At 39.8% G+C, this 25,414-nt stretch overlaps 1 protein-coding gene across 1 annotated transcript in view; it reads right to left on the bottom strand.

Moving 5' to 3' along the window:
• CLSTN2 (calsyntenin 2) overlaps nucleotides 1-24,903 on the bottom strand; it is a 394,899-nt gene extending 369,996 nt beyond the window's left edge. Inside the window, exon 1 of the mRNA XM_075158151.1 lies at nucleotides 24,693-24,903. Coding sequence (XP_075014252.1) covers nucleotides 24,693-24,777 — 85 coding nt within the window. The 5' untranslated portion in view covers nucleotides 24,778-24,903. The remainder of the gene's footprint in view (nucleotides 1-24,692) is intronic.
• Nucleotides 24,904-25,414: the final 511 nt, after the last annotated feature.

Here is a 25,414-nt window from a genome sequence, read left to right as displayed (position 1 = left end):
CTATGAGCAGACCAACTGGAAAATCTTAATTTCCCCACCCCCACCCCCAAGTTTAGGGCGCAGTATTATGCTAATCACAGTCTATACCCTCTCATCTGTTTCTGTCCTACTTCTGCACTGCCCACGCAAAACCTTAAAGCCCATGCTCATTTGTGCTTTATACCGTAGCATCTGTGCAGCAAGGAGGACGGGTTAGAGACAGCTGTCTTTTAACATAAGCTAGAACGTCCCTTGAGGAAGATGAGGGCACTTCCATGCTGACAGTCTTTGTAACCTCTCCTTGCCATCCCATCACAAAATCTCTTTTACAATTTATTTAAAGGAAAAGCCTCCAAGCACCTCTGGACAAAAGCACCAACGAATACAACCACGGAAACATGCATAAAAGTATAGAAGCCATGTCCATCCAATAGGCCTCTGCTTTGGGATAGCTCACACATTGCCTATTCTACCTAAACCATTCAAGTTCAATTGTGAGTTATCTGGGCTAACTACAGAGCAGAAATACAGAGCAAATTCTTCTTTTTCTTCCTATTATGCAACCACAGTCCCATTGCCACACAGCTTCCCCAAGAAATTACCAATTCCATTTCTCTTTCCTACTACCTTTAGTACCTTTCCGCCCCTGCATACCTTGTATTTACATCTTAGCACATCTTCCACACAGAGGACACTGATTTTCTGTTACTATTTTCATAGCAGTACTTGAACCACCGGCATGAAATTGAGGAGTATTTCTGATACAGAGGCTTTCTGTTCTGATCCATGACAAACTTCTCTGCTGAAATTAAACTCTCCCTTCAGAAACTGCAAGTTCTGCTTGAATGAGGACTACAAGTAATCCCCTGCTATATTAGATGATATAATATAGGGCACACAGTACCTCTAGATAATTGCAGGGCAGGATACAAATGAAGATTAATCTTTTTCACTTTGACATGAAGCAAACAACAGCTGGGGGTTTAAATTATATCATCAAATTCACCAAGACATTAAAAGCTTAACAGTATTAACACTGATTTTCAATTTTTAAGTGAAAGAGTATGTATTCACTACGGCTCTAACAGATTTTAACAATTTAGGGAGAGATGCACCTAATATCTTGTGTTTTGCTCTTACTGCTAAAGCTTCTACTCACCAAAACTCAATTGCAATTGCCCCTACTCCCACCCCTTCTCAAAGAACTGTTATGGTGCAGGAATGGTTCACTGACTGTAGTTTGTTAAGCAAAAGAACACCTAAAATACATAGATTCATATTGGGAAAGTAGCTAAACAATTACACAGGGATGTTGATTACCACAGACATTTACTTTTATTAAAAACATTATTCAAATTTGAACATGGGCTGAACATTTCACACTGCGTTCAGTCAACAGCAATGTTTTCACCTCCCAGCGGGCTACAAGCTAAGCTGTAGCTTCGTGGCACAGTGTGTGGCAGAAGAATCTAGCCACAGAATTATCCCATTTACCATCCTAATTATGCCTCAGAAGCTGCTGCATTAACATCAATATCTGCATCAAACTCCAGGTGTCACTACAAATTCTCAAGCAATAAGCAATGTCAGCATGTGAAAGACAGAACTGCCCAGGCAGAAATCAATGGAATATTACTTTTTTCCCCCACTTTCAAGATACTGATCAGATGAAGAAATACCTGTGTTTGATCCTTACATTTAAGGAGGACCCTGGCTGACATCAGGTACAACTCCACAGACCTGCTGACAGAACCCTGAGAACAACCCAGATCAACAATTCACACTTTCTCATCGTGTGCAAAAAAATATTTCATGCAAAAGAGACACGTGAAAGGAGCAAAGGAAGATCCCTCACATAGCAAGTATATTTAGACAGCTAAAAGAATAAACAGAAAATAAGATATTCTGTAAGATTTGTTATGGAAACACACCAATACTGTTGAAACACTAAGATATGGCTAGTTGTGACCAACACCAAAGGAAGCTGTCAGGACAAGGTCATAGTGTTCACAGACTGCCCACAAGACTGGAACCACCTAATGTCATGATAAAAAATGGACAATGGTAAGAAAAGATTCATAGGAAAGCCATCTCATAAAATTCATTTGAAAGGAACCCCAAATCCAGTTGTGAGCGTATGGCTTTGTGTTAATAGTGTTGGAACGTGGACACTAGCAAAGAGAAACAATTATTTAAAATAAACCTGTCCAGCAACTTATCAAGGAATAGCTATAGTGACCGCAAAGAGAATAAACATTGACCCACATTCTTCACTGACATACAAATTGTTTTTTTCATCTAGTGTGGACAATACCAATGTAAAATCCCCTAGCTTCTCGCTACACAGCTACAAACACCCAAAGCAGCAAAAATGGGGAATTAGAACCTTTAACAAATTAATTTTTTAGAGAGGAAAATTTATTTCTTTTCCACAGATAAAATAAATTCTTTGATCCAGATCTGAGAGACCCTTTATATTTAAGAGCAACAGACTTTTCACTGCATTTATATAAAAACTGTCAGACAGGAAGCTTTGTTGATTAAACATTCAATTACCATTGAATATCACTACAGCCTTATTATCTCGAGCTGATGTCTGAGAATGAATCAATTCTAGCCCACCACTAAAGCCTGTAAATTTTTTCTCAACTGAATTTGCTATTCCGTACTTGTGCAAATGACTAATTCACTCAGCAGTAACACTTCTTTGCCCACTGTAATAATTAAAAAAAACCAAACCACTACCACACAAAAACCCACACACCATAGGCAGTTTAATCAAAACTAGCAGGTCTTCTAGGTTGTAAAATTAGTGAGGACCTATAGGCAAATGATTGGAAATAGAGACAGCAGCTTTCCCTTTTTATTTATACATTCTGTTCAGGTTTGTTTAACTTTGGATGTTTCATTACAACTTAGAACTTTACTTGAATAGTTATTTGAACTGTGACTACACTTACTTGATAGAATAATGTTGGAAATACAGTAAGCTCTTACCAGAACCCATCAAATCAAATGGTCATCTAAAGGAAGGACCAGGTAAACATGGTATTGTCCCACTGGTCAAACCAGTACAAATCTTGATTGTATTCATAGTATCATAAGCTACTTCAAAATTAACTTGGCTTTTTTGTTTAATACTGTTTATTCTTAGTTAACGAAAGCTAAATTCAACAGGGGCATTCTGACTGCAGAATAATTGTCTACATGGAACAAAGAAATACTATTATGCTGATATTAAAATATGCAGGATAGAAGAATAGATCCCCTACATAAGTCATAACAGAACCATAGCCTTCTTTATTATCTCCTCTAACTTCATGCTATATGAAACCCTGCATGTTAAATAGCAAAGAAGAATCTAGAAAGAGATCAATCAGTGATATGAGCTGTAATTTAAGGTAAAAACAGTCTGTTCAGACTTATACCAAAAAACAAAGAAAACTTGCACGGGAAAGAATCTCCCTGAACCACAAAGAAGGCATCATGTTAAAAAAGATTTACTTTCAAATGAAATGTATAATACCTTTTGAAAACAAGAAACAGCCAGGATGGGGGAAAACTTCTAAATTATTAAAAATATGAATTGACTTAATTTTATTCTTATGAAGACTAAAATAAAGCTTTGTCTTAATTTTGTTCCGAGACCTCTTCTCAAATAAGAAGGAAGCCCTGCTGTGACACTCATGGCTATATTATTCCCCCTTGTAGTTTTATGAAGAAAAAAATTAATTTAAGAAATTATTTTTAAAATGGCTCACACATCATCTTAGGTCCCCCCTTTTATCCTCCTGAAAGGTTACCTACTAAACTTGATTTCACAAAAGGACATAAAGGGAGATAAAAAGGATGGAGACACTTTCCTGGTTCTTATTTTTGTATGTCAATGCAAACAATTCAATTATATTTAATCTTTTATCTGTCAGCTACTCCTGATAAAGCAACATGGTGCTTCCATCTGAGCAGTAGTTTCTGCCACGTATTGCTTTTTCTACATTAATATTTCATTATATTTAACAAAACAAAACAAGAACAAAGTCAGCAGTAAAATAAAACAAGAGAGAGACCAAAGAGTCATTTTGGGCCTCATCTGCTATTCATGGTGTGTAGTTTAACAAATAATGTGTCTGTGTTTGATTTTATTATGTTACCGTGTGACCTGCAGAATCTCAGGAGACCAGCTAAGAAGAGAGATGAACATTATTCCATTACTGAGAAAAATCAATAATAGTAGTTACACGCTTTATGCAGTCTTTTGCAAAACTTCTGTTTTTATAAAACCTTGATTCATATTGAATTTTTAAGGAGAAGAATGCAAAAAAAATCCTTAGCTTTCACTAGCCAAAAAAGTGAAAGAAAACTATGTTCCACTCAGAATCAAGGCCAAGAGTGTTGTTGTTATGCATAAATACATAAAATGTAAATGTAAATAGCATCTGTATTACAATACAGGGTTGCTGTTGGGGGTTGGTGGGTCGTTTTTTCTCCCTTCAAACAATTCTTATTAAAAATTTGTACCTATTAGGAATAACATCCATGTTTTACACTATCTAGAAATGCTAAACTCTGAAAACCTACACAAATGGAAAGCAGAAATAACAAGAGCCAAGTGTTCTGCCGGGGGGGGGGAGGGGGGGGTATCAAAAAATTAGCCTATAAACTTTTCTCCCATTTCTGTTTTCTTAGGCTCCTTAAGTTCTTTTGCTAGAAAAGAAACTTAACCGTAAATTGGGGTGATAGGACAACTAGCAAACCCCCAAAATAAAAATATTCTTAAAGTTTTACAGCTCTGAACACCAATTTCCAACCACTGAATAATCATTGCACATATGTACCTCAGTAATGACTAGATGCCCCAATTGGGACCCTACTGTGCGAGATGAAGCTTAGCATATTTTAAGGACATTGTAAGGATATAATATTAAAAAAAAAAAAGAATGTTAGCTTGATGTATACTGCAAGAGTAACTCACAAACCAACAATTACCAGCAATTTTTACCATATTTTTTCGATTATTTTTTAAATGCAAGCTAATATTGCAATTTAATTTAAGGAAGAAAGTGCAACTATTAATATCAGAGCATAAACAACAGAATAACACATTTCCCAGATGGTGTGGGAATGTTTAGAATAATGAAATTCCCATCCTCTCCTTATGAAAAACTGCAAAGCAGAAAGACAGGTAAGTTTCGAGAAAAAGCCACTGTGCCAAATGCACCACTACCAGGGCTTGGGGAATCACTCATACGTGGGACTGCTCTGTTTATTTCCCTAATTATTACTCCTTCATACCCAGTTCTGTTCATAAACGGAGTGCACATAACTTGCTTCATTACCCACCGGTTGCTATGACACTTTATAAGAGGCCTTTTTCTTTGTTGAACACAGACCGAGAGCATTTGCAGTCCTGCGACAGAGAAGCTGCAAAAACGTACACTCCAGGAGAAACTTTCATCCTTTGGCCCATCTGGAGAACAAGCCAGGATGCTGCTGAAATCCTTTAACAGAGGCAGCAAACACACCTTTCAGCCCCAGCTTTGTCAGAGTCTGAAGAGGGACCGGCTCTGGAGACCACTGCTGGAAGGCTGCACTGTACTACCAACCGCCCGCACGGCTGCGTACAGAGCTGGCCTGCTCTCCAGTCCGGTAGAGCGATGCAAGTTACATACACTCCCTTCTTCAGGTGATCAAAATAAATCCATAAATCAACTTTATCACATCTACCAGTTTCAATAAAACATAATGCAAGAGGAAAAGAATTCTTTAAAAGCTACCAGTCACCAAAGGAAAAAAAAAAAACAACAAAACAACCAAAACATTAAACAAAAAAATCCTAAACTGTTTCTCAGGAATAGTACAAAATCCTGAGGGAAAGGATGGGAATAACTGTAGACTGGGACTAAAAAACCCACAGTGCCAGTATTGCTGGTACAGACTCCATATCAGTGTTCAGAAATGCAATCTGACTTATTGCACTTAAAAGGGAAAGTCTCCAATGTGTGTCATTAAGGACAGCTCCAGATTGTAAGACAGCAAGAGGAGAGAAAATGGAAATCAAGCAAAGAACCGACTGGGTTGAGTACCTTCAAGCTAACTAAACCTTTTGGGATAGGACATATGGGCTGTGGAAGCTGTTTTCTTCATAAATTTTTGTGGAAAATAAACAAGTTTTCAATCACACTACTCTATAAATCAAGGTACTTTTTTCACATTTGCTTTAACAGCAGAGCTCAGAATGAATGACAATGTATTCGTTCTATCACCATCACAAAATTAGTTCATGACAGAATTTAGAGATCATTTTGCCCATTCACAAGAACAAAATGAGCCAGATAAAGTCCATGTTCTGGCTCCATATAAGAAAATATGGATTGCTTGCTTTCCTTGTACACCACCTCTCGTTCCTCACTCCACCAGCTACACAAAGTGAAAACATCTGAAGAAATGGCCTGGTAGCGTAGAACAGATGACAGGCAGATATTCACAAATCATGTCTTAAAGTGCAGAATTTAAAACAGAAACTGCATCACCTCTTTCACAAAGAATAAACAGCAAAGGAAAATAAACTTCAAGCAAAATCCTGCCCGTGGAACCTCACAGAACCAGTAAGGAAGCATGAAGACCAGCAAATCCATGGTCTCTCATGAGTGATGTCTTAGCCCTGCACCCAGAGTCTTCTTTCTTTCCAGTGCCACATTTTGAGGCAAATTCTAATGCAAAGTCAGCTTATTAAGACATACGGGTTCATAACCTCCTTGAAAAATCCAGAGCATATTGTTTTGTACTGCCTTGGGCCCCAGTCTTGATCTGCAGAACATGCACTACTGTGATTTTACAACTGAAAGCCCAGTTTTGAGCTCTTTACTTTCAACTTCATTCACAATCCACCCCATGGACTTCTATGAGGAAAAAAATAGGAAAAGGCATTCTAATTAAAGGGATTAGAATCTGATGCATATTAATCCCAACAGTCATCTGATTACAGAACAAACCAAAAATATTGTATAACAAAAAGGAAGGCATTACTCGATGTTAAAAAGCTTGTCTTTTCACCAAGTCATTAAGAAATGCATAAGGCATATCTGGATTGTCTGCACTTCAAACTATTTACTCATCTTGCCTGCAAGAATTTCAAATGAAATATTAACAAGCTATCAAATCCATCATTCTCATTCACAAAAACAGTGTCCAAAAGCTAATCAGTCCATTGCTGTATGGATCCACAGATCTACTTCTAAGTGGAAATGGAACAGCACAGTTGAACTCCATATACAATAATTTATTATATTCAGAATATGCAAGGTACGTACATACACAGAAATAATACAGGGTACGTACTAATGATACACAATATTTTTAAAGTAAAATTTTTACTTGAGTACTCAAATCATATTACAGTTTTCTTCAAGAATTCAACCTGAAATGGCAAACACTTTCATGAGTCACTCTTCCAAATGTATTTAAAAAGAGCTAACAACATGGAAATCCTTTTTTAGAGTAGAGTTTTTATAAAAGACTTAGCAAATACATTTAAATTCTAATCAGCAATATATATACCTTAAGTAAGACTAAGCCTTGGACTGAGTAATTTCCCTCAGTTGCTGGTGCAACATTTTGTATGAGAGGTTTTTGAGTTATAACACAAAAAATGTATGCAGTGAATTTTGTCCTGTTATCAGCTGCATTCAGATGTATTGGTGATGAAACTTTTTTTAATCCATCTTCTCTTCAGAAGGGAGTACCATGCTGAGAAACAACCTTGTCCATCAAACAAACATCTTAAGCAAACAGTAAGCATCTTAAGCTCAGTGTTGAACAAATCATCAACTGCCTTTTCAGTCTTTCAATAACACAATTTTCCTCCCGCAAAAGCTATTTTCATAAATCCCACCTTTAATTTCAATATCCTTGCCAATTGCTTCATGATATTAATTACTTTTGTTAGGATGCTAAAGTTCACTGGGATGAGTTAGGAATGACAACAATGATCTCCTCTGCAAAATGCTTTATTGCTTAGGTTCACTGAACTCCATAAATAGAGTCAAGGATTCTATCACTGACTGAAAGGACTTGGCAATTAACTAGATAACCTGAATAGGTTGTCAGCATCTTAAGAGCAAGAGAACGGCAAAAGGTCTAGGTAGGCTAAACGGCCTTTTCCAGAAACAAGGAAAAATTTGCACCTAGGACAAGTATAAAGCAATACTTTCTAGTACACATTCCCAGCCTCAAACAATATTCATCTCAAAGACTTCTTAAACCAGGGGCAGTATCACCATTTTTGTCTTCTTTTCCTGCACATTACAATATATTTGCTAAACTAAAGGGTGGCTAAAACTAATGCAATAAAGACACTTTCCAACACACCACTAGCAACCACAGTAATTGGCCAGGTAGTAATTTGATCAACACAAGATTTGTAAACAGATTTACAATCTTGACTCAAGTAAAGACAAAATTTTTAAATAAATCAACTCTTTTCTTCTTTTCTACTTTTCTAAAATTTTAAAACTTAAATTTTACTCTCTAATCTTAAGAAGCCATGAAATATGCAAACATTCTCTCATTACACTTACCTGAGTTACAAAGAGGGTATAAACAAGCCCCAGGAGACTTCAGCCCGCCAACCCTGACTTTTCATGTGAACAATTCACAAAGAGGCTACAAAGTTCCCTTGACTGTCCAGAAGTCAGGTTATTTTTAAAAACTGAAGACAAAAACCAACTTCACAATTTGACAGAAAAGAGAAACATTAACTAGAGAAAAAGGAATAAGGTCAATTATAATTTTTAATTAGCTTTCCAAGCTATTCACTGAATGTTGGTACTCATGAATAGCAATCAATACTGCATTCTAGTGATTTGTTATGCAAATCAACCTCTTCAGCAGTATTATCCCATCCAAAAGTTAATACCCTTAACAAAAACTCGAAAAAAATATATCTATTTGCCCTTACTATAAAGGAGAAGGAAAGAAAGAACACAGGCTATGAAACCTGGTCAACACAATTTCTACTTGACATTCTGAACTTTTGTGTGCAAACCTGCAGATTAACAAGTGTCTGCACACACAGCCTGATTCAACTCTTCCACAGTTAGTAGAAAGATCCATTGATTTCAATGCGAGCTGACGTACCACTGAAGTAAATGCATACTTCAGAATAATACTTTCCCCTTCCAGAAAAACAAGCACACACTTTTTCCACATTTGTTGTAAAATAAATACTGCATTGAAATTCCCCTGAAGCAAAAGTGTCTTCAGTTAAATCACTGCAATGAAGCAAATGCTGCACTGCAGCTCAGCAAATTTTCAGGGTCACACTCTTCATAGAAACCATTTGGATACATAAACAGACAATGACATCTCCACTCCCTTCCTGCAACTTAGTGATCATGTTCATTCTCCATCAAACACATCTTTAAGAGAAAATACGGTGTGAGTACATGACCCTGGAGCTCTCGTGCAATTTGACCAATCAATTTTTATGAGGACTACGGGGGAACTCATTATCCTCCCAAGGTAGGTCCAATTGTTGTTCTGAGGCATGTATCTTGAAAAGCATATGAAGTGCCTTCCAGTTGAAGGACTGAAGTCACCCTCAAAGTTTTGCTACGTGCACTCCAAAGTTTAGAACAAAGCATATTACCCATCTAATGGGTCATACAAAGCTGGTGGCAATTAGTTCCATTTAATAATGGGAAAACCAAATGTAAGATGACTTATAACTAAGGAAATGAAAGCTGTATCAATTGTTCTACCACACACTTCAGATCAAATTCCTGCAACAACAAGCACTAAGTTCGGAGCAAAGCCCTACCTTGCAAAACATTAACCTCAACATGTTTGATAATGTGAAAGGATACAGGTTCTGTTTCATTTTCTTCCCACTTCCCAGATCTCATACAGATCACAAGGTGCTGAATTTTGACAGACTTATTATATACAATAATATGCATCGGAAAATATTGCACAGTTTAGAAGTTGTTACTAAATTTTACATTTAGAACTGTGATTTGAGATTTAATTTGTAATAACAAACAAGAAACGAGCCCAAGTATTACAAGCCAACCAGGAAGAACTTTATTTTTCTGTAATTGCAAAGTCCTTTGGCTCAAAGTTACATAGCCTTTGGAGACTTAAAAGGTACAATGACATCTCTTAGGATGCAGAGAAGGAAGCAAGAGTAGAACATGACGCCCCACATGCTCCTATCCCCTTTCTCCCTACGTGAGGAGAGACTAGCACAGCTATTAGTGCTACCCAGGAACAAAGCAAAATAATTCACAAGTAGCAGCCCACGGGCACGGTTCTTCTAAAAGTTCCTACTATGCACTTCCTTGCTTGCCTCCGCTCCCCATCATCAAATTTCTCCTACTGTCCATGCAACAATAGCTAAGATAGCTGCACATTATACACATGAAAAGATTGCAAACAGCTCCCTTTACACAGATTATAGCCAGTGTTCTCCAGGTCCCAGGTGATTCAACTCCCCTGTATAATATTTGGCCTTCAATTTTCTCCTTTGTTCAACATAGTCATTATACTCATTGCAGCAGAAAAGTTAAAAGGTCAGAAGTGTATTCTGGGATGACCATAATTTATATCAGAGTAATTGCTTATGTTGAATACTAGTTAAATCCCTAACGTGGAGTCAGCCTAAAAGAACTGGGTCAGACAAGATCTGGAAAGAGATACTCAAGAAACATTTTGCGAGGATAAACTAAAAAATCTCAAAAATCCTTTACAATAATGCTACAGTCAGCACTTCGTAGAAGGTATTTTAGAATAGAAAGAGGTAAACTTAGAGACAAAATAATATTCATTTTCCTCCTGTGCCCCAGTTTACCCCTCAGCTATTCTCAGGTTTTCACTAAAAATCCTAATCTGCCAATATTGGTAAGTCTTGCAAAAATATATTGTTGTATTAGCTTCCAATGAAACAGAAGCTGGTGTATAACTAAATTTCCGTAACACACCTTATTCGCTTGTCCTGATTTATTTTTAGGATTTGTGGCCTCAGTGAGAACCACTCCTTGAAATATAGTCAAGGGTAGATACTCAAAAGCTCACAGAATTTCAGTGTCTTCCCATCAATCTGAAATCTTTGGAGACCAAGCTCACAAACACCAAGGCCCTGGCTCCCTTCTCTCTGTTAGGGTTTGAAGTGCTGGAAGTGCTGAAGCCTTAGGAACCTCAGAACTTGAATTGCCAAGGCCTGCTCATCGAAATACCAAGCTTCCCCCCCCCCCCTTTGGATCTTGCTGTAACTAAACATTCTCTATTGTACAAAATAAGATGCGTTTGGAATGGCTATTGTGAAAGACTTCTTCATACGCAGCCTTATTCTGTACAGAAAGCACTTATATAAACTTAGTTTCAAATATTTCCAAAGAAGGTTAAGCTAAACTATGCATGGGTTTAGCTCTTACTGCATGTTCAAATGGAGGGTTTAAGAAATTTTTACTACATTTTAAGATTTATCCCCTAGTAAATTCCACTATAACTTCAGGAATATATACCCTTTGAGGCTAGGAAACAAGAGAGAAAAGTTTTCATTCTGTAGAATGTAATTTTGGCCCTGGAAAAAAAGTAAATATTCCCCTGAAGTTATCATGCAACTACCCTTTTCAGCATCATCTCAAATGAAAGCATTTCCCAAATAAAGGCTTTCAGTTGCACAGTCAGTTCACTCCTCAGAGTACTGCGTAACTTAACCTTTTGTCCTTGATATTATCCCTTGCTTATCTTCATCACACCAGTTCCTCCTCACTAAATACTTGTGTAGATATTGTACGTGTTTCAGCACCCCCAAGAACCAGTAAAGCGTTCTGCAGACACTAACACAGACTGCAGGCACGCCAACACCACGCTTTTCTGCTTGCCCAGAGCGTGCGTTCCACGTGCCAAGAGATGCTCCCTTGCAGAAAGGAAAGGTGCACAGCGTGACACTGCTACTGGAGCCTGCTTCTGTTTGAGGGGAAGTGTTCTACAAAAAAGAGAACACAAGGAGGCATTTTGTTGCCACCTATGTCCTAATGCACCTCTCCTGCTACCTCCTAATCAAATGTAACCAGCTAAGTGTTGCAATCATGCATTAAGTACAGGATCTGCAACCTGCAAAGTGCAACCAGCAGCAGATCCTGACATTGCTTCTCTTGTCCAAGCAAACATACCACCGCTGGTTTAGCTCCAACTGCACGGAACAAAGTGGGGGTTTACACCTTTTGAAGCAAGTTTCATAAGAAAAGTAAGACATAATTAGACTCTCAACACTTTTCCCCAATACATATACACCCAAAAAATTCCAGATCTGTCTGATAAGCTGTTCTGGCAAATGCTCAATCCAAAATTGAGAAAAATTGCACATAACCCTTTTTTGGAAGCTTCTGACAAGTTGGAAAAAAACAAACAAATCTTCACATTCAATCATATCATTAATAGGACCACAGCCTCAGCTGGTTTAAAATGGCATTGCTGACTTACGCCACCTGAAATTTTATCCCCTCTTTTTAAAGGTATACTTTTCCAGTTTGTTAGTGAAAACATTGAAACTCTTACCCCATTAGTTTAAGAGGCTTCAAGTATTGAAACTTTAAAGAATTCATAAACATTTGGAAGTATGCAGAGAAAATTTAAGTTTGCAACTTACAAATTAGTTTGAAGTGACCATTATTTATTTACTAAGACTGACATGTTGCATCCTGTAAGAATTTTTATTTTATATTCAAATCTACACAGATAAATTTAAGTTATAAAAGAAGAGATTCATATTGGATAAAATATCTTTTCTTATTAGAAACAGTCACATATCCAACTAACAGACTGACACTTTTTGAGGTCATGTTGTTTCCACCAAAAATATTCTCTGCCAGATATTTTTGCTAATCTTCACAAATAGCTCCAATACTTTTTGATTTGTGGATCTCTACAAATTTAGAGATGGACAGCTGAACGGTAATACAAGCCTACTGAAAATAGACTTGTTTTTCCTGATTATTTTTTGCAGTCATTGGAAGTGGTCCACAGACCCCACAACAAAGACTACAATTAAAGAAGGAGTGCAGAGAGAAAAAAAAAAATCAGTTTCCCAAAATAAGCCTTGAAATAGTACTTTTCAAATTATTTCTTCTCAAGAACTATGTGTCTCATCTTGTGCTTTTTGCTTCAGCAAAACATTGAAATAATTGATCTTTCCATTTTATACATCTACACTGTTTACACTGTTTTTGAGGAAGAACAAGATGGAAGCCAACTACAGTATCCAGTGCTTTTCCATTCATGACACCAAATCAACAATTTATGAATCCACCTTAGCTAGACTTATAGACCACTGTCATAATGCAGACTTTTTAAGACAGCTTAGCATAAATCATACAGGTTTAAATCTCTCTAGGTTTTATTTCTCAACATGAATTTAAAATTCTGTTAACCAAGACCTTAAAAGTTCATTTTTTTCTTCCTAAGACTGACAACAATGGCAAATGCCATCTGTACAACTGTAGTTCAGGAATTTTTAAAGTAGCTCTCAAAAAGAAAAGGGAAAAAAGCCCTTCAAATATGATTGCCACACAGTTTCTTCAGAAATACCTCAAATATTATTGCCAATGCATTCTGTCATATATTGACCTCTGCTAGTAGCCTTTGTGAAACTAACTCCAAAAGAGATTCTATAAACCAACAATGTCTGTCACACAGAAAACCATGAGAGCTCACATTTTAACTTTGTATCACCAACCCATATTTTGCAAGCTCCGCTTATAACCAAGAAATTCAACCCAATTACCGCAATTTTGCAACCCAGTATAGACAAGGTGGAGTGATGTTTTCCAGCTCCGGAATGTTTGCATTTCAAACAATCAGGTGCAAGAAAAAAAACAACCCACAAAGTTATGAGGGAAACGTTCATTACTTCATTTGTGTTTGTAAGCTTTTGCAATACACCTGCATTACCTTTTCACTTCTCCCTCACAAGTAGGGTTCGTTATCTTTTAAGGAATAAAAGATTACATTTCCTTAGCCTCTTGATTTCAGAAGCTGGGGTTTTAAGGGAAAAAAACAAATATCTTAGAAGTCAATAAAAATGTCACAAGTCATTAAATCTTTGTAAGCTGATAATGGTCAGAGACACAGCACATATATAAACACATACACACACATATAGTATTTATAAGCATGTGCGTATTTCAGTGAGAGGAGAATCTACTCAAGTTAGAAAGCAATAAGAAATCAGTCTCAAGACAAGTCGAGTCCAATTTTTCTCACCTATTTTACTTACTTCAATCTGCTAACAAATGAGTGATAGATGAATGCCGATCAGAAAACACCACAATCTTAATATTTACATTTGATGGCAATTTTCTTCAAATGAAATAAAGGTGTCCCACTTCATTTTAATTGTCTTAAGATATGTATAGGGAAGTAGCAGTAAGGTAATAAAACATAATTCTTAATAACTGTTATTAGAAAAGCAGACTAGTACTATCCATATTTGGGATACACAACTTCAAGTGATTAGTCTGATTTAAAACAGCAACAAAAAACAGTTTGACAATATGAGTACAATTGAACCCTTGGGTAACTGCAGCATTGCTTGTCTTTACTATACTCATAGTATTTAACTAGTAACAGACAGGAATCATGGGGATGGGATGGACGACAGTGAGGAAACGAGAAAAACGGACTGTTTCATTACAGGTATTTTGAAAGTCAACATAATGAAGAATTACTATACTTAAATCTGTAGGATAGCCATCTTTGTCAACACTTCACTTAATAGTTTTAAGTTGAATGAAAAGCACTTTGAAAAGAACAAAAAACCAAGAATCATTCTATTGACTCAACGAAAGCAGTTATACCATAGGAAGCCATAAGGTGAAAGAGATTAAATCAAACATTCCTCCTGTTTGGATAAAGGCAACTATTAGCGGAAGAACATTAAAAGCTTTGAAAGAACTGTTTACATTTATACTAAAACACACAAAGGATGAAACCCTGATTCCACTGAGATACACTGCAAATCTCGCATTGATTTAACCAGGGTCAAGATTTCACGTACAAAGACCAAACATCTAAATAACAGCATTAACAGCTAGGAAACTGCAATTCCATGCAGAACCATCTTTACAATCAATAGAGGGAGAAGTCACATTAAAATGAATTGTAATTCAGCATATACACTTCCTGTATCCAATTCCAAAAAATGCTTTTAGATAATAGGCAAAATCCTCTTTCATAGTCCAATAGTCCTAAATGATGTATTGTCAACTTGCACTCCAGCTGAATGATCTTGAGGATACTCAGTCCCATAAGGGCCAAAAAAAAAATGAACCATTTTTTCAGTCTGTTTCATTACTGCCAAGCTTGAACATCTTACACAGACCCTAACCATACCAAAAAGCCAAAAGCAGAGGTATTTCTCCATCAAGAAACAGAACCTAAAAGATTGTTACACAAACCCCAGCAATTTCTTAAAAGACAGATTTTAAGAATCATCCATGTCCCACATTAAGCAGGATTTCAGGGGTTGGGGGTAGGGGGTAAATCCCATTTAGATTCAATGTGTTTTAAATATAGAACTTCTTTTTAAATGTCAGTTATTGAGAATGACAAATGTCAAATTAACTGAGGTAGTTACAGATACATATCCGTATTTTTCTGACTAGAGCATTTATACTGATTTTATCAAGAAGTTGCTTGTAGTTTTGATGCCATACTATAATGCATAATGTTTTAACAACTTACTCTTCATAATTCACTCCCTTACTCGATAGCTATAAGCAGTCATCATATTCATTTTTATTGGAATACACAGAGTAAAAAAATAGGAAGTCATTTAGAATCAACTCTCCTAAAGTACACTTTAGAAATCTACACTTAAACATTTTAAATATTTAAATTCCCCTCATTAATCTAGTCTATTCAGTAAATTTGCAGTTCATAAAAGAAAACAAAATACTGAAGCATTACAGGCATCCTGTAGATGTCTGCTCAAAGCCCCATAGCGAATGTGCACAATTCTCTCCAACTAGGTGTAGTTGTTAGCCTGCTTAAATACCCTGATTAATATAAAACTAAAAACAAAACAGAAGTTCTCACTCTACAGTTTCGCAGTCATTCAGAAGCCAGATTACAGGAACAGAGTTCACGAAGATGTAAACGACATGGAAATGAAGGCTCAGTTTCCTTCTTTCTACAGTAGGGTTTACTCTGAAGAAATAATTGTATCAAAGCGTACTCAGCAAGTCCGCACACCCTATTCAAGGATTGTGGCACACTCCAATCTTACACTGCAGCCTCACGAGATGCGGAACGCAAAACGAATTGTGAAGTTTACTTTCAGGTTTGTATAATTTCTTATATCCCACAATTAACTATGTGGGCACATATGTACATATACAAAATTAAATCTGTTTAAAACAGATATGAAGCATACATATATGCATGCTTTAATATACACGTTTTCTGAACACTACATAAATCATACACCAGACATCCTATTATGCTGTTCTGCAAGAAGTAACTTGGAGTACAGGGAAGCGTATGATGCTGCAGAAAGCGCTTTATATATTACATCGTAAAGTGACAGACAAGTAACCCTGCCTCTACGTACAGTGACAGATTTAACTACACTTCAAATTACGCCACAAATGTCTCTTGCAAAATTCCTTCTAACTTATTTTTACAAACACCCTTTCCAAATCATGACAACTTTTCTATTTTTAAATAATCACAACATACTTGAACTCATAGATAAAAGTCTAACAGGAACAAACCACAAACTTCAACTTTAGTCAGAGAATATTTTCTTTTTGATGTAACGAATGCCTTTCTCAGTTTGACATTAGGATGCTTTTTCCCCACCTCTAGTTCTTTTCAAACTGTCTTCTCTTTTTACCCGTATTACTTTGATTCACGCTTTTCAAACTTGTCAACAAGGTTCACGTGTTCTCCAATTCTGAAGTTTAACAGACTTAGATTCCAGATTCCTAGTCACCCTCCTCTCTACCCCAGCTGCAATTATCAAAGGTACCCATATAGCATTTACTATGGGCTTGCCAGTATGCTACTTAAAACCTGCATTTGTGGAAATGAAAAAAGTGTGCCAAGTCTCAAATAGGCTAGGATATTCTTTAAAATTCAGCATAAAACCCGTAACAAAACACCACAATTTGTGTTCAGCAAGTAAGCCAATTTCGTAAGTCACAACCCCCGACGTTTACTGGGCTGTCTGGCAAAGACCACAAGAAGTCACCCTGTAGGAGAAGGAGGGACAGTTGAAGCTAGTACCCCTGTCTGACAACAGCCAACTGCAAGCGCCTACGGACAAGAAAAAAACCACATACAATACCGCTCCTGGACAGACTCCCAGCCTCCAGCAGAAGGTTGCATAAGACCACTTCAACAACAGGTTGCGCCTTTGTATTTTATGCCCATGTTGGATTTTTTTATTTCTTTCATGAAGCTGTACAATCATTTGCTGAATCCATCTGAAGGTTTAGCATCTACAACACCCTACAGCTTCTCCCGTGGAGAAGGGTTTGGGGATTAGCTAAATAAAGTTTCTTGTTTGTTTGGTATCAAAGATGTGAACAGCCTATATGATTGATTCAAGCGCCTATTGCTAGATTGTGATTCAGTGGACTACTCCAGAGAATAGCAGAAGAGGAGATACTACTTCACACAGTTGTCAAACACTATACCTTCTGAGGACAGAAGGGGCTTATCTAGAAGAACACATAAATGCACATGGAAATATCCCCAAGAGGGACGGCTGCAGCAGCTGACACTGAAGGAGGGCTGCTAGTCTGCAGTCAGCACCTGTAGAGAGGCCACGGAATGGTACAAGGTGCCTGAAGCAGCACCTTGGGTGATAAAACATTTTATTAAAATGTCCATACTGCCTCCAACTCTTTTCTTTCTCCACTACCAAAATCATTGCAGTGTTTTCTGGGTAGTTAGAAACTCAGGTTTTGGGATGACGTTAGGAGGTCATTGCATCCATTCTGGACCTCTGTAAGGTCTTTGACACGGTCCCCCACAACATCCTTCTCTCTAAACTGGACAGATATGGATTTGATGGGTGGACCATCCGGTGGATGAGGAATTGGTTGGATGGTCACATCCAGAGGGTAGTGGTCAACAGCTCAATGTCCAGATGGAGATCGGTGACAAGTGGTGTCCCGCAGGGGTCCATATTGGGACCAGTACTGTTTAATATCTTCATCAGTGACATAGTGGGATCGAGTGCACCCTCAGCAAGTTTGCAGACGACACCAAGCTGAGTTGTGCGGTCGACACGCCTGAGGGACGGGACGCCATCCAGAGGGACCTGGACAAGCTCGAGAAGTGGGCCCATGTGAACCTCATGAGGTTGAACAAGGCCAAGTGCAAGGTCCTGCACCTGGGTTGGGGTAACCCCCTGTATCAATACAGGCTGGGGCATGAAGGGATTGAGAGCAGCCCTGCCCAGAAGGACTTGGGGGTACTGGTGGATGAAAAGCGGGACATGAGCCGACAATGTGCACTTGCAGCCCAGAAGGCAACCGTATCCTGGGCTGCATCAAAAGCAGCGTGGCCAGCAGGTCGAGGGAGGTGAGACTCTGCTCTGGCGAGACCCCATCTGCAGTACTGCGTCCAGCTCTGGAGCCCTCAGCACAAGACAGACACGGACCTGTTGGAGCGGGTCCAGAGGAGGGCCACGAAAATGATCAGGGGGATGGAACGCCTCTGCTATGAAGAAAGGCTGAGAGAGTTGGGGTTGTTCAGCCTGGAGAAGAGAAGGCTTTGGAGAGACCTTATAGCAGCCTTTCAGTACTTAAAGGGGGCTTATAAGAAAGATGGGGACAGACTTTTTAGCAGGGCCTGTTGCGACAGGACAAGGGGGAATGGTTTTAAACTAAAAGAGGGTAGATTCAGACTAGATATAAGGAAGGAATTTTTTACAATGAGGGTGGTGAAACACTGGAACAGGTTGCCCAGAGAGGTGGTGGATGCCCCATCCCTGGAAACATTCAAGGTCAGGTTGGTTGGGGCTCTGAGCCACCTGATCTAGTTGAAGATGTCCCTGCCCATGGCAGGGGGTTGGACTAGATGACCTTTAAAGGACCCTTCCAATCCAAATTATTCTACGATTCTCCTCCCTACCAAAAGGTCTGGTCCACTTACACGTGCTAATATGATTCTAAATAGTTCTTGCAGCTCTCCAGTTAAAGGAACTAAAATACCATAAGAGAAGCTTTTCCTAAAGTCTACCCTGAATCTTTCCTGTTGCTCTTTACTTTTCATCCCACCCACAGAGAGCATGGAGAACATGATTTTCTCCTCTGATTTGCAGGAGCTTTTTATACACCTGAAAACTGTTCATGTGTTCTTCACTACTTTTTCATTCAGCTAACCACAACTCCTTCAGCACGTCAGGTTACTTTTTCTAGACTTATCAATCTCCCTGTTCTCTGTTGGAACCAACTCCAGCTAGTCCAGGTTCTAGTTGAAGTACAACATCCAAAATCAAAGCTTTTTCTCCAGCTGAATCTTGAGTAAGGAATGTATCTTCCAACTCTGTTACCATCTTCTGAAGTATCCTGTTAAAACTGATTGCAACTTGTTTGAAGATTTTTTTTTCTGTTACTTTTTGTTTAATAAATCAAAAGGGATAAGACATTTGAGAGACTGAGAAATTGCCATTTGAGCACAATCACTAGGAAAGCCAGAGATAAGTCAAAGATCCCTTTGTATGTATCCCCTACTTGTTATTTTCAGACTGCTCTTTTTTAAGGATATCAGAAGGGAAAAAAGTCTCTGAGAAGAGCTACACTTAGTTTACGATCCTCTCCAGACAAACAAACTGTAAATTTAGGCCAGGCCAAATCTCACTGCTATTGGGTTTTAAAATTTGTCTTTTAAAATTACACTTACACAACATTAAGTAACATTAAACATGTTTTGAATGTCAGGACTTTATTATTTGCCATATTTGCAAAAATAGGCTATGGATGACAAGGAATTACACTTGACACTAGCAATTAGCTTGCTATAGAAACAATGTATTTTATCTTTCATTTTCCCATTACTTATTTCACAGTAGGGAAACTCTCTCTACTAAATGAAGTGCTAGCTAAACCTCTCAGACACTCTATAGGAGCCAGGCAAGCTATTTGCCGCCTTCTTGGAAACAAAATAAACCGAAACAAATCACTTTGAGGGCAACTAAGTCACAATGAGGACCAAGAGGAGGCCAACAATATATGTAGAAAGGGAGGAAAGGAAGTGTATTTGAAGCTGGAATTAGACCTTTGAAGTTTCTTTCCCAAAACCTCCTGTCACTCTGACATAGAAAATCTGATACACAAAAAGTGTATGAGAAAATTTACACTCTAACATTTTTATCAGATATTAAATGACATTGTCATGAATCTTTATTTTCAAGAGCCCTAGGAATAACATCTGTTTCATAACACACACCAAGCTATAGCTATATAAAACTAGTAATTTGCACTCTGCTTTTTTAATGCCTAAAGGATGCACAGGAGTACTGGACCATCAATAAATTTTTCCAGTTAAACAGTAAATAATCAAAACAAGGTGACAGTGCCTCTGAGAGCTTCTAATCAGCTTTCACACACTTCTTTAAAAGGCAGAGAAAGAAATCTGAGAGCGCTTTCAAGTGTGCAATTTGGCCATGAGAAGGTCTATCCAGATACAGATACCGCCTTCGAACTCGGACAGCTGTCACTTCAAGAAAAAAAAGCGAAAAAACTATGACTCCACACTGCTCTCACGCTACTTAATGTTTGGTGCCAAAAGACATACCTTCCAGGGTGTTCTTTAAGTGGCACACACTTTGCTTACAATTGAAATATGCTTTGAAAGCTCTGAAGCTTTTAGATTCCCAGTTTTGGTAGCCTTCCAAATAACGCAATTAAAATTGGTAACAATATGATTATGGCTGGCAAACATTCTCTAGCTTCGTAATGACAACTTATACTTGTCAGTCTTCTATGCTGAAATACCTGAATACTAAAGCAGTTAGTATTGCATCCATCAGGCAGTATTACCAAATACTCCAATTTTTGTCTTTTGAGACCTCTGAATCATTTCATTATCTTGACACCCAGACTTCATAATCAGACGAATCTTTTATCCTATGAGACAGAAAAGTCAGTTTTCATGAACTGCTTTTCAATCAAAACACTTTAAAAAAAGAAAAAGAGTATTTCTGAAAAGGAATATTCCTATCTCCATTTATTGATGAGAAAAATGGAAATATTTAACCATTTTCATGTCTTTTCCAGGGTTTCTTGGTGAGCTATAGAAAGCACCAGCAACAGAAAGCAAGGTTGCTTCATCCCCCATCTTCTGACCTAAGCAGCGTGCCAAACGTTACTTCTCACTTGGGTGAGGATGAAGAGGTTCTTTTTTTTTTTTTTTAATCTTTCTCCTTTGAACTGATATGGGAAAGTATTTCATTATTATTTACTGTGAAAAAAATTTACAAGTAACCATAGTGTTATGCAGAAAAATTCAGACACTGGGATCTGTCTAGTATGTTTTCAAGGATTTTCCTTCGATTTCTTCCCTCCAGGCTGTAAGCTTTCTTTTACACAGAATATGCTGGCTCTGCCGCCCTGAGTTAGTTGTTTTTCTACCACTGATAGTCATATCAGATGTATTCACATAATAGACTTGCCAAGTGGGACTGAATGTTCCATTGATTTGGAAATGTCCTGAATGACTAAGACTTCAAGTTTTGCCCATGTAATTAATTTAATTGGAATCAAGTATTCTTAGTTATTCAGATCATTGAGATGCTTTCAGCTGTACTTAAAAATTAAGATTAAAATGATGTTTATGTTAATGACAAAGTTCAAATACAGTCAAACTTGAAAGGTCGACTAATTAAGTCTTGCAAGGAATTTGGATATGGCAACCTTTTTAGGACTTCACCAAGTGGTTTCATAGTAAATACTAGAACAACATAATAAATAATTTAGAGATCAGCCTTATGCATAGATTTGCGGAGAGACAGAAAGAGAAAGGGAAATGCTGCGGGTAGTATTTCTCCCTGCCTGCAACCACACGCACCTATGAATTTTGAATGTGGTGGGGGAAAAAAAAAAAACACCTTACCCTTCAGCATGTTCTATTTTACACAACTGAAGACCATGAGAGACTCTCCACACAATTTCCAGACATCATTAATGCATTTCCAATAATCCAGAAAGTGTGACTCTGTCTTATCGAACAAAACTGTCTGAAAATACTTTAAAGAAACCATTTTTCTGTCCAAAACAGTGATTTTATTGGAACTTATGATAAAGATCCCAGGGTCAACAACCTGCTAGAAAGCTAACAGAGCCACAAATTGCATATGAATGTTTAATAAACAAATTAAGCTCTGTAACTGACCACCTACTACACATTCTGGCTTTACCTCTTATATTTGTTTTTTCCATGGAAAACTTTAAGAGAGTCTTGGTTGCTTCCTCTCTATGGAGAATAAACAATTTTTGCAGCCTGGAGGTATTTTTGAGAAAGAAATTGTTATTTTCTACTGAGTGAATGGTGAGAACCAGGACTGTTTCTGTAATCCTTCTCCCCATCCTCAAAAACAGGTGGGGAAAGGGGGTGGTAGTGGTTTTGTTTTTAAAATGAGGAGCAGCAGAGCACATCGAAGTAGATGAGACAGGATGAGATTTGAGAATATTATCTTAGATAGTCTTTGCTACTCTCTACCACAGGATGTTTAAAGCACCAGAGGAGCTTTGTACACACTACATCCTACCTGCATCTCCAACCAGAAAGCACCCATCTTCAAGCTAAAAGTCAAGTTTATGATTACAGTACCATGCTTCTCAATTGTGTGTGTGAGATACCCACAAAATGCCTTTTGAATTAAAATTTGCATCCTATAGCAAATACAGAGCAAGGAGAAAGCAGCACCAGATTCTTATTGAAATAAACCCTTTTTTCTTTCCTCTAGTGATCGGGGGGGGGGGGGGGGGGGGGGGGGAGGGAGGAAGAGTCCACAGAGGTAAGTATATGATATCTTAACTGCATACAGTGCCAAGATATGTTAATTCATTTATTAATCCTGCATTATAATCTTTGATATCTAATTTTAAGAAACAGAGTACGTAAAGTAATACATGAAAACTTAAAGCATTTAAGCATCAATATAAATACCCTTAAAATGTCTGATTTTAAACACTAAATACTGGTAAATTGTGGCTACTGTTATTCAAAAATGCTCTTTGCAGCCCTCCAGTGGTCAAATACAAAGCAGAACCCAACAAGAAACAATTCCGATTTGTCTGATGAACTACCTGTTTTCAAACTACTGTTTGAAAAGACATCTCCCACGAACTAAAAACTCACATGCTTGTCTAAAGAAAAGATCCATACAAAGGAGATAATTACCTTAAAATACATAAGAAAGTAAACAGAAGGAAAATAATTCCCCTCCATCAAGATGTTCCATGTTATTTGTTATACCACACAGTTAATCTGCCCAGAAAACACATCCCACCAGGACCTAAAGGTATCCGTTGGGTTAGTAACAGAAGCAGCTATTCATTTCCTATAGTTACTTTCTGCTATTCATACAGGTTAATCTAACGAAAGTTAAGGCAATGTTTGCAGAAAAGAATCAGTTTCCTCTCAAAGTTAAGACTCATGCAGTTATTTTTTTAAGAAAACAAACAAACAAAACCCAAACAAACACTGAAGTTTTCCCTTCTCTCTCTCTCACACACGCACAAGTAAAATAAAAGGTAAAGCCTCATATAAAAGTAAAAAGAATACAACTGCTTTTCAATAATAAAAAATAAACTGAGACAGAGTTCTCAAAACTAAGTTCTTAAAACTTGGGGCTAGAAAGTCAGACCAGACGTGCAAGAAAACAACGTCAAGGGAAAAGAAAACAACCAAGGTAAAGACGACCCTGACACCTGGGAGACCAGAGCTTTTTTGAACGGGCAGCGCTTGCGTTAGGAGCCTGCGGATCGCCCGAGCCGCGCCGGGGTAGCGCTGCGGAACAGCAAGTTTCAATAAACCTGCGCTTCCTCGCCAGCAGCGGGGGAGCAGACAGCGGACTGGGGATGCTCTGGATGACCCGATGTCGCGGCCTCCCAGAAAACCTGCTGGTTACCATCTTCTTCTCCCGTTTCCCTGCCTTCAGCCCTTCCTGACCGCTACTGGCAGGCAGGAGACCCCAACCTACGCGCGATCCGCCGAGCCGCGGCTTCCACCCGCGCCGGACTCCCGGAGCGGTTCCGCAGCACCGCCCGCACCGGGAGCGGCACCTCCCGCTCAGCTCGGCCGCTCCCAGCGTCCCCCTCCCCGCCGCCCCCGAGCACGCCCGAAAAAGTAGCGGGCAACGAGTTGTCGGGACCCCGCTGGCCCGCGGCCGCCTGCCGAGGAGGCGGCCCGGGCGCAGCCGCCAGCGCCGCGGCCTCCCGCCCCCCCGAACTTTCTGCTTCGCCGCCGCTCCCGGGAGGGGCGCGCTGCCCGCCTGCGCCCCACGCCGCGGGGTGACCGGCTCCGCTCGGACCCCGCAGCAAAGCGGCGACCCGGCCCCGCTCCCCCCGCCGCGGGCTCGGGCACCGCGGTCACCCCCACCGCCCGGGCGCAAGTTAGGCGCCGTCCACGGGCTGGCGGGCAGCGGCACCCGCACCCGCGCCCCCGCCCGCCCCGCGGCCGCCGCCCGCGCTACCTACCTTTGGCGGCGAGCGGGCTGCCCAGCCCCAGCAGCAGGAGCAGCGCCGCCGGCCCCCAGCAGCAGCAGCAGCAGCGCCGCCGCATCCCCGCCGCGGCGCCGGCCCTCCGCGCGCGACACGCCGCCCTGCGCGGCAGCTCCCGGCGGCGGCTGTCTGCGGGGCGAGGCGGGCGGAGGCTGCCGCTGCCGCCGCTCCGTCATTCGCCCTCACTGCCAGCACCGGGGCGGCTCCGGCTCCCGCCCTGGGACCGCGGCGACGTCACGGGGAGGGGAGACATGAATATTCATGAGCGGGGGCGGGGGGGGGCTCCGGGCTCTGCCGAGGGGGCAGCGCCGCCGCCGGGCCCGGCCGTGAGGAGAGCGGGGCGGGGCGGCACCTGCGCGCGGGGCGGGGCGGGGCAGCCTCGCGCACCTGCTCGTGCAGGTGTCGTCTTCCCCCCGCGGGCCGGGTGCTGCTGGCGCGGGCAGAGCGGGGCGGCCCCGTGGGCAGCCCCGGCTGGGTGGGAGCGGGCGAGGTGGCAACCCAGAGAGGGCACAGCGGGCCGGGGGGAGGTTAGGTGGGAGGAAGGGCGTGGAGAACGGCAGGCAACGAGAGCGGTGGGACGGAGAGGAAGAAGAGGCGGCTTTGGTGAAGGCTGCAAGGGGCACCGGGGCAGGAGGAGGCAGAGGGGGTGGCTGGAAGAAAGGAACTGGCCAGAGGTGGTAAAGTAACAGTTCAGTAAA

This window comes from Calonectris borealis, chromosome 9 (genome assembly GCF_964195595.1).
Source record: "Calonectris borealis chromosome 9, bCalBor7.hap1.2, whole genome shotgun sequence".
NCBI classification, from domain to species: Eukaryota; Metazoa; Chordata; class Aves; order Procellariiformes; family Procellariidae; genus Calonectris; species Calonectris borealis.
The sequence above is the reverse complement of the archived record's forward strand: the minus strand, read 5'-3'. Positions and strand labels throughout refer to the sequence as shown.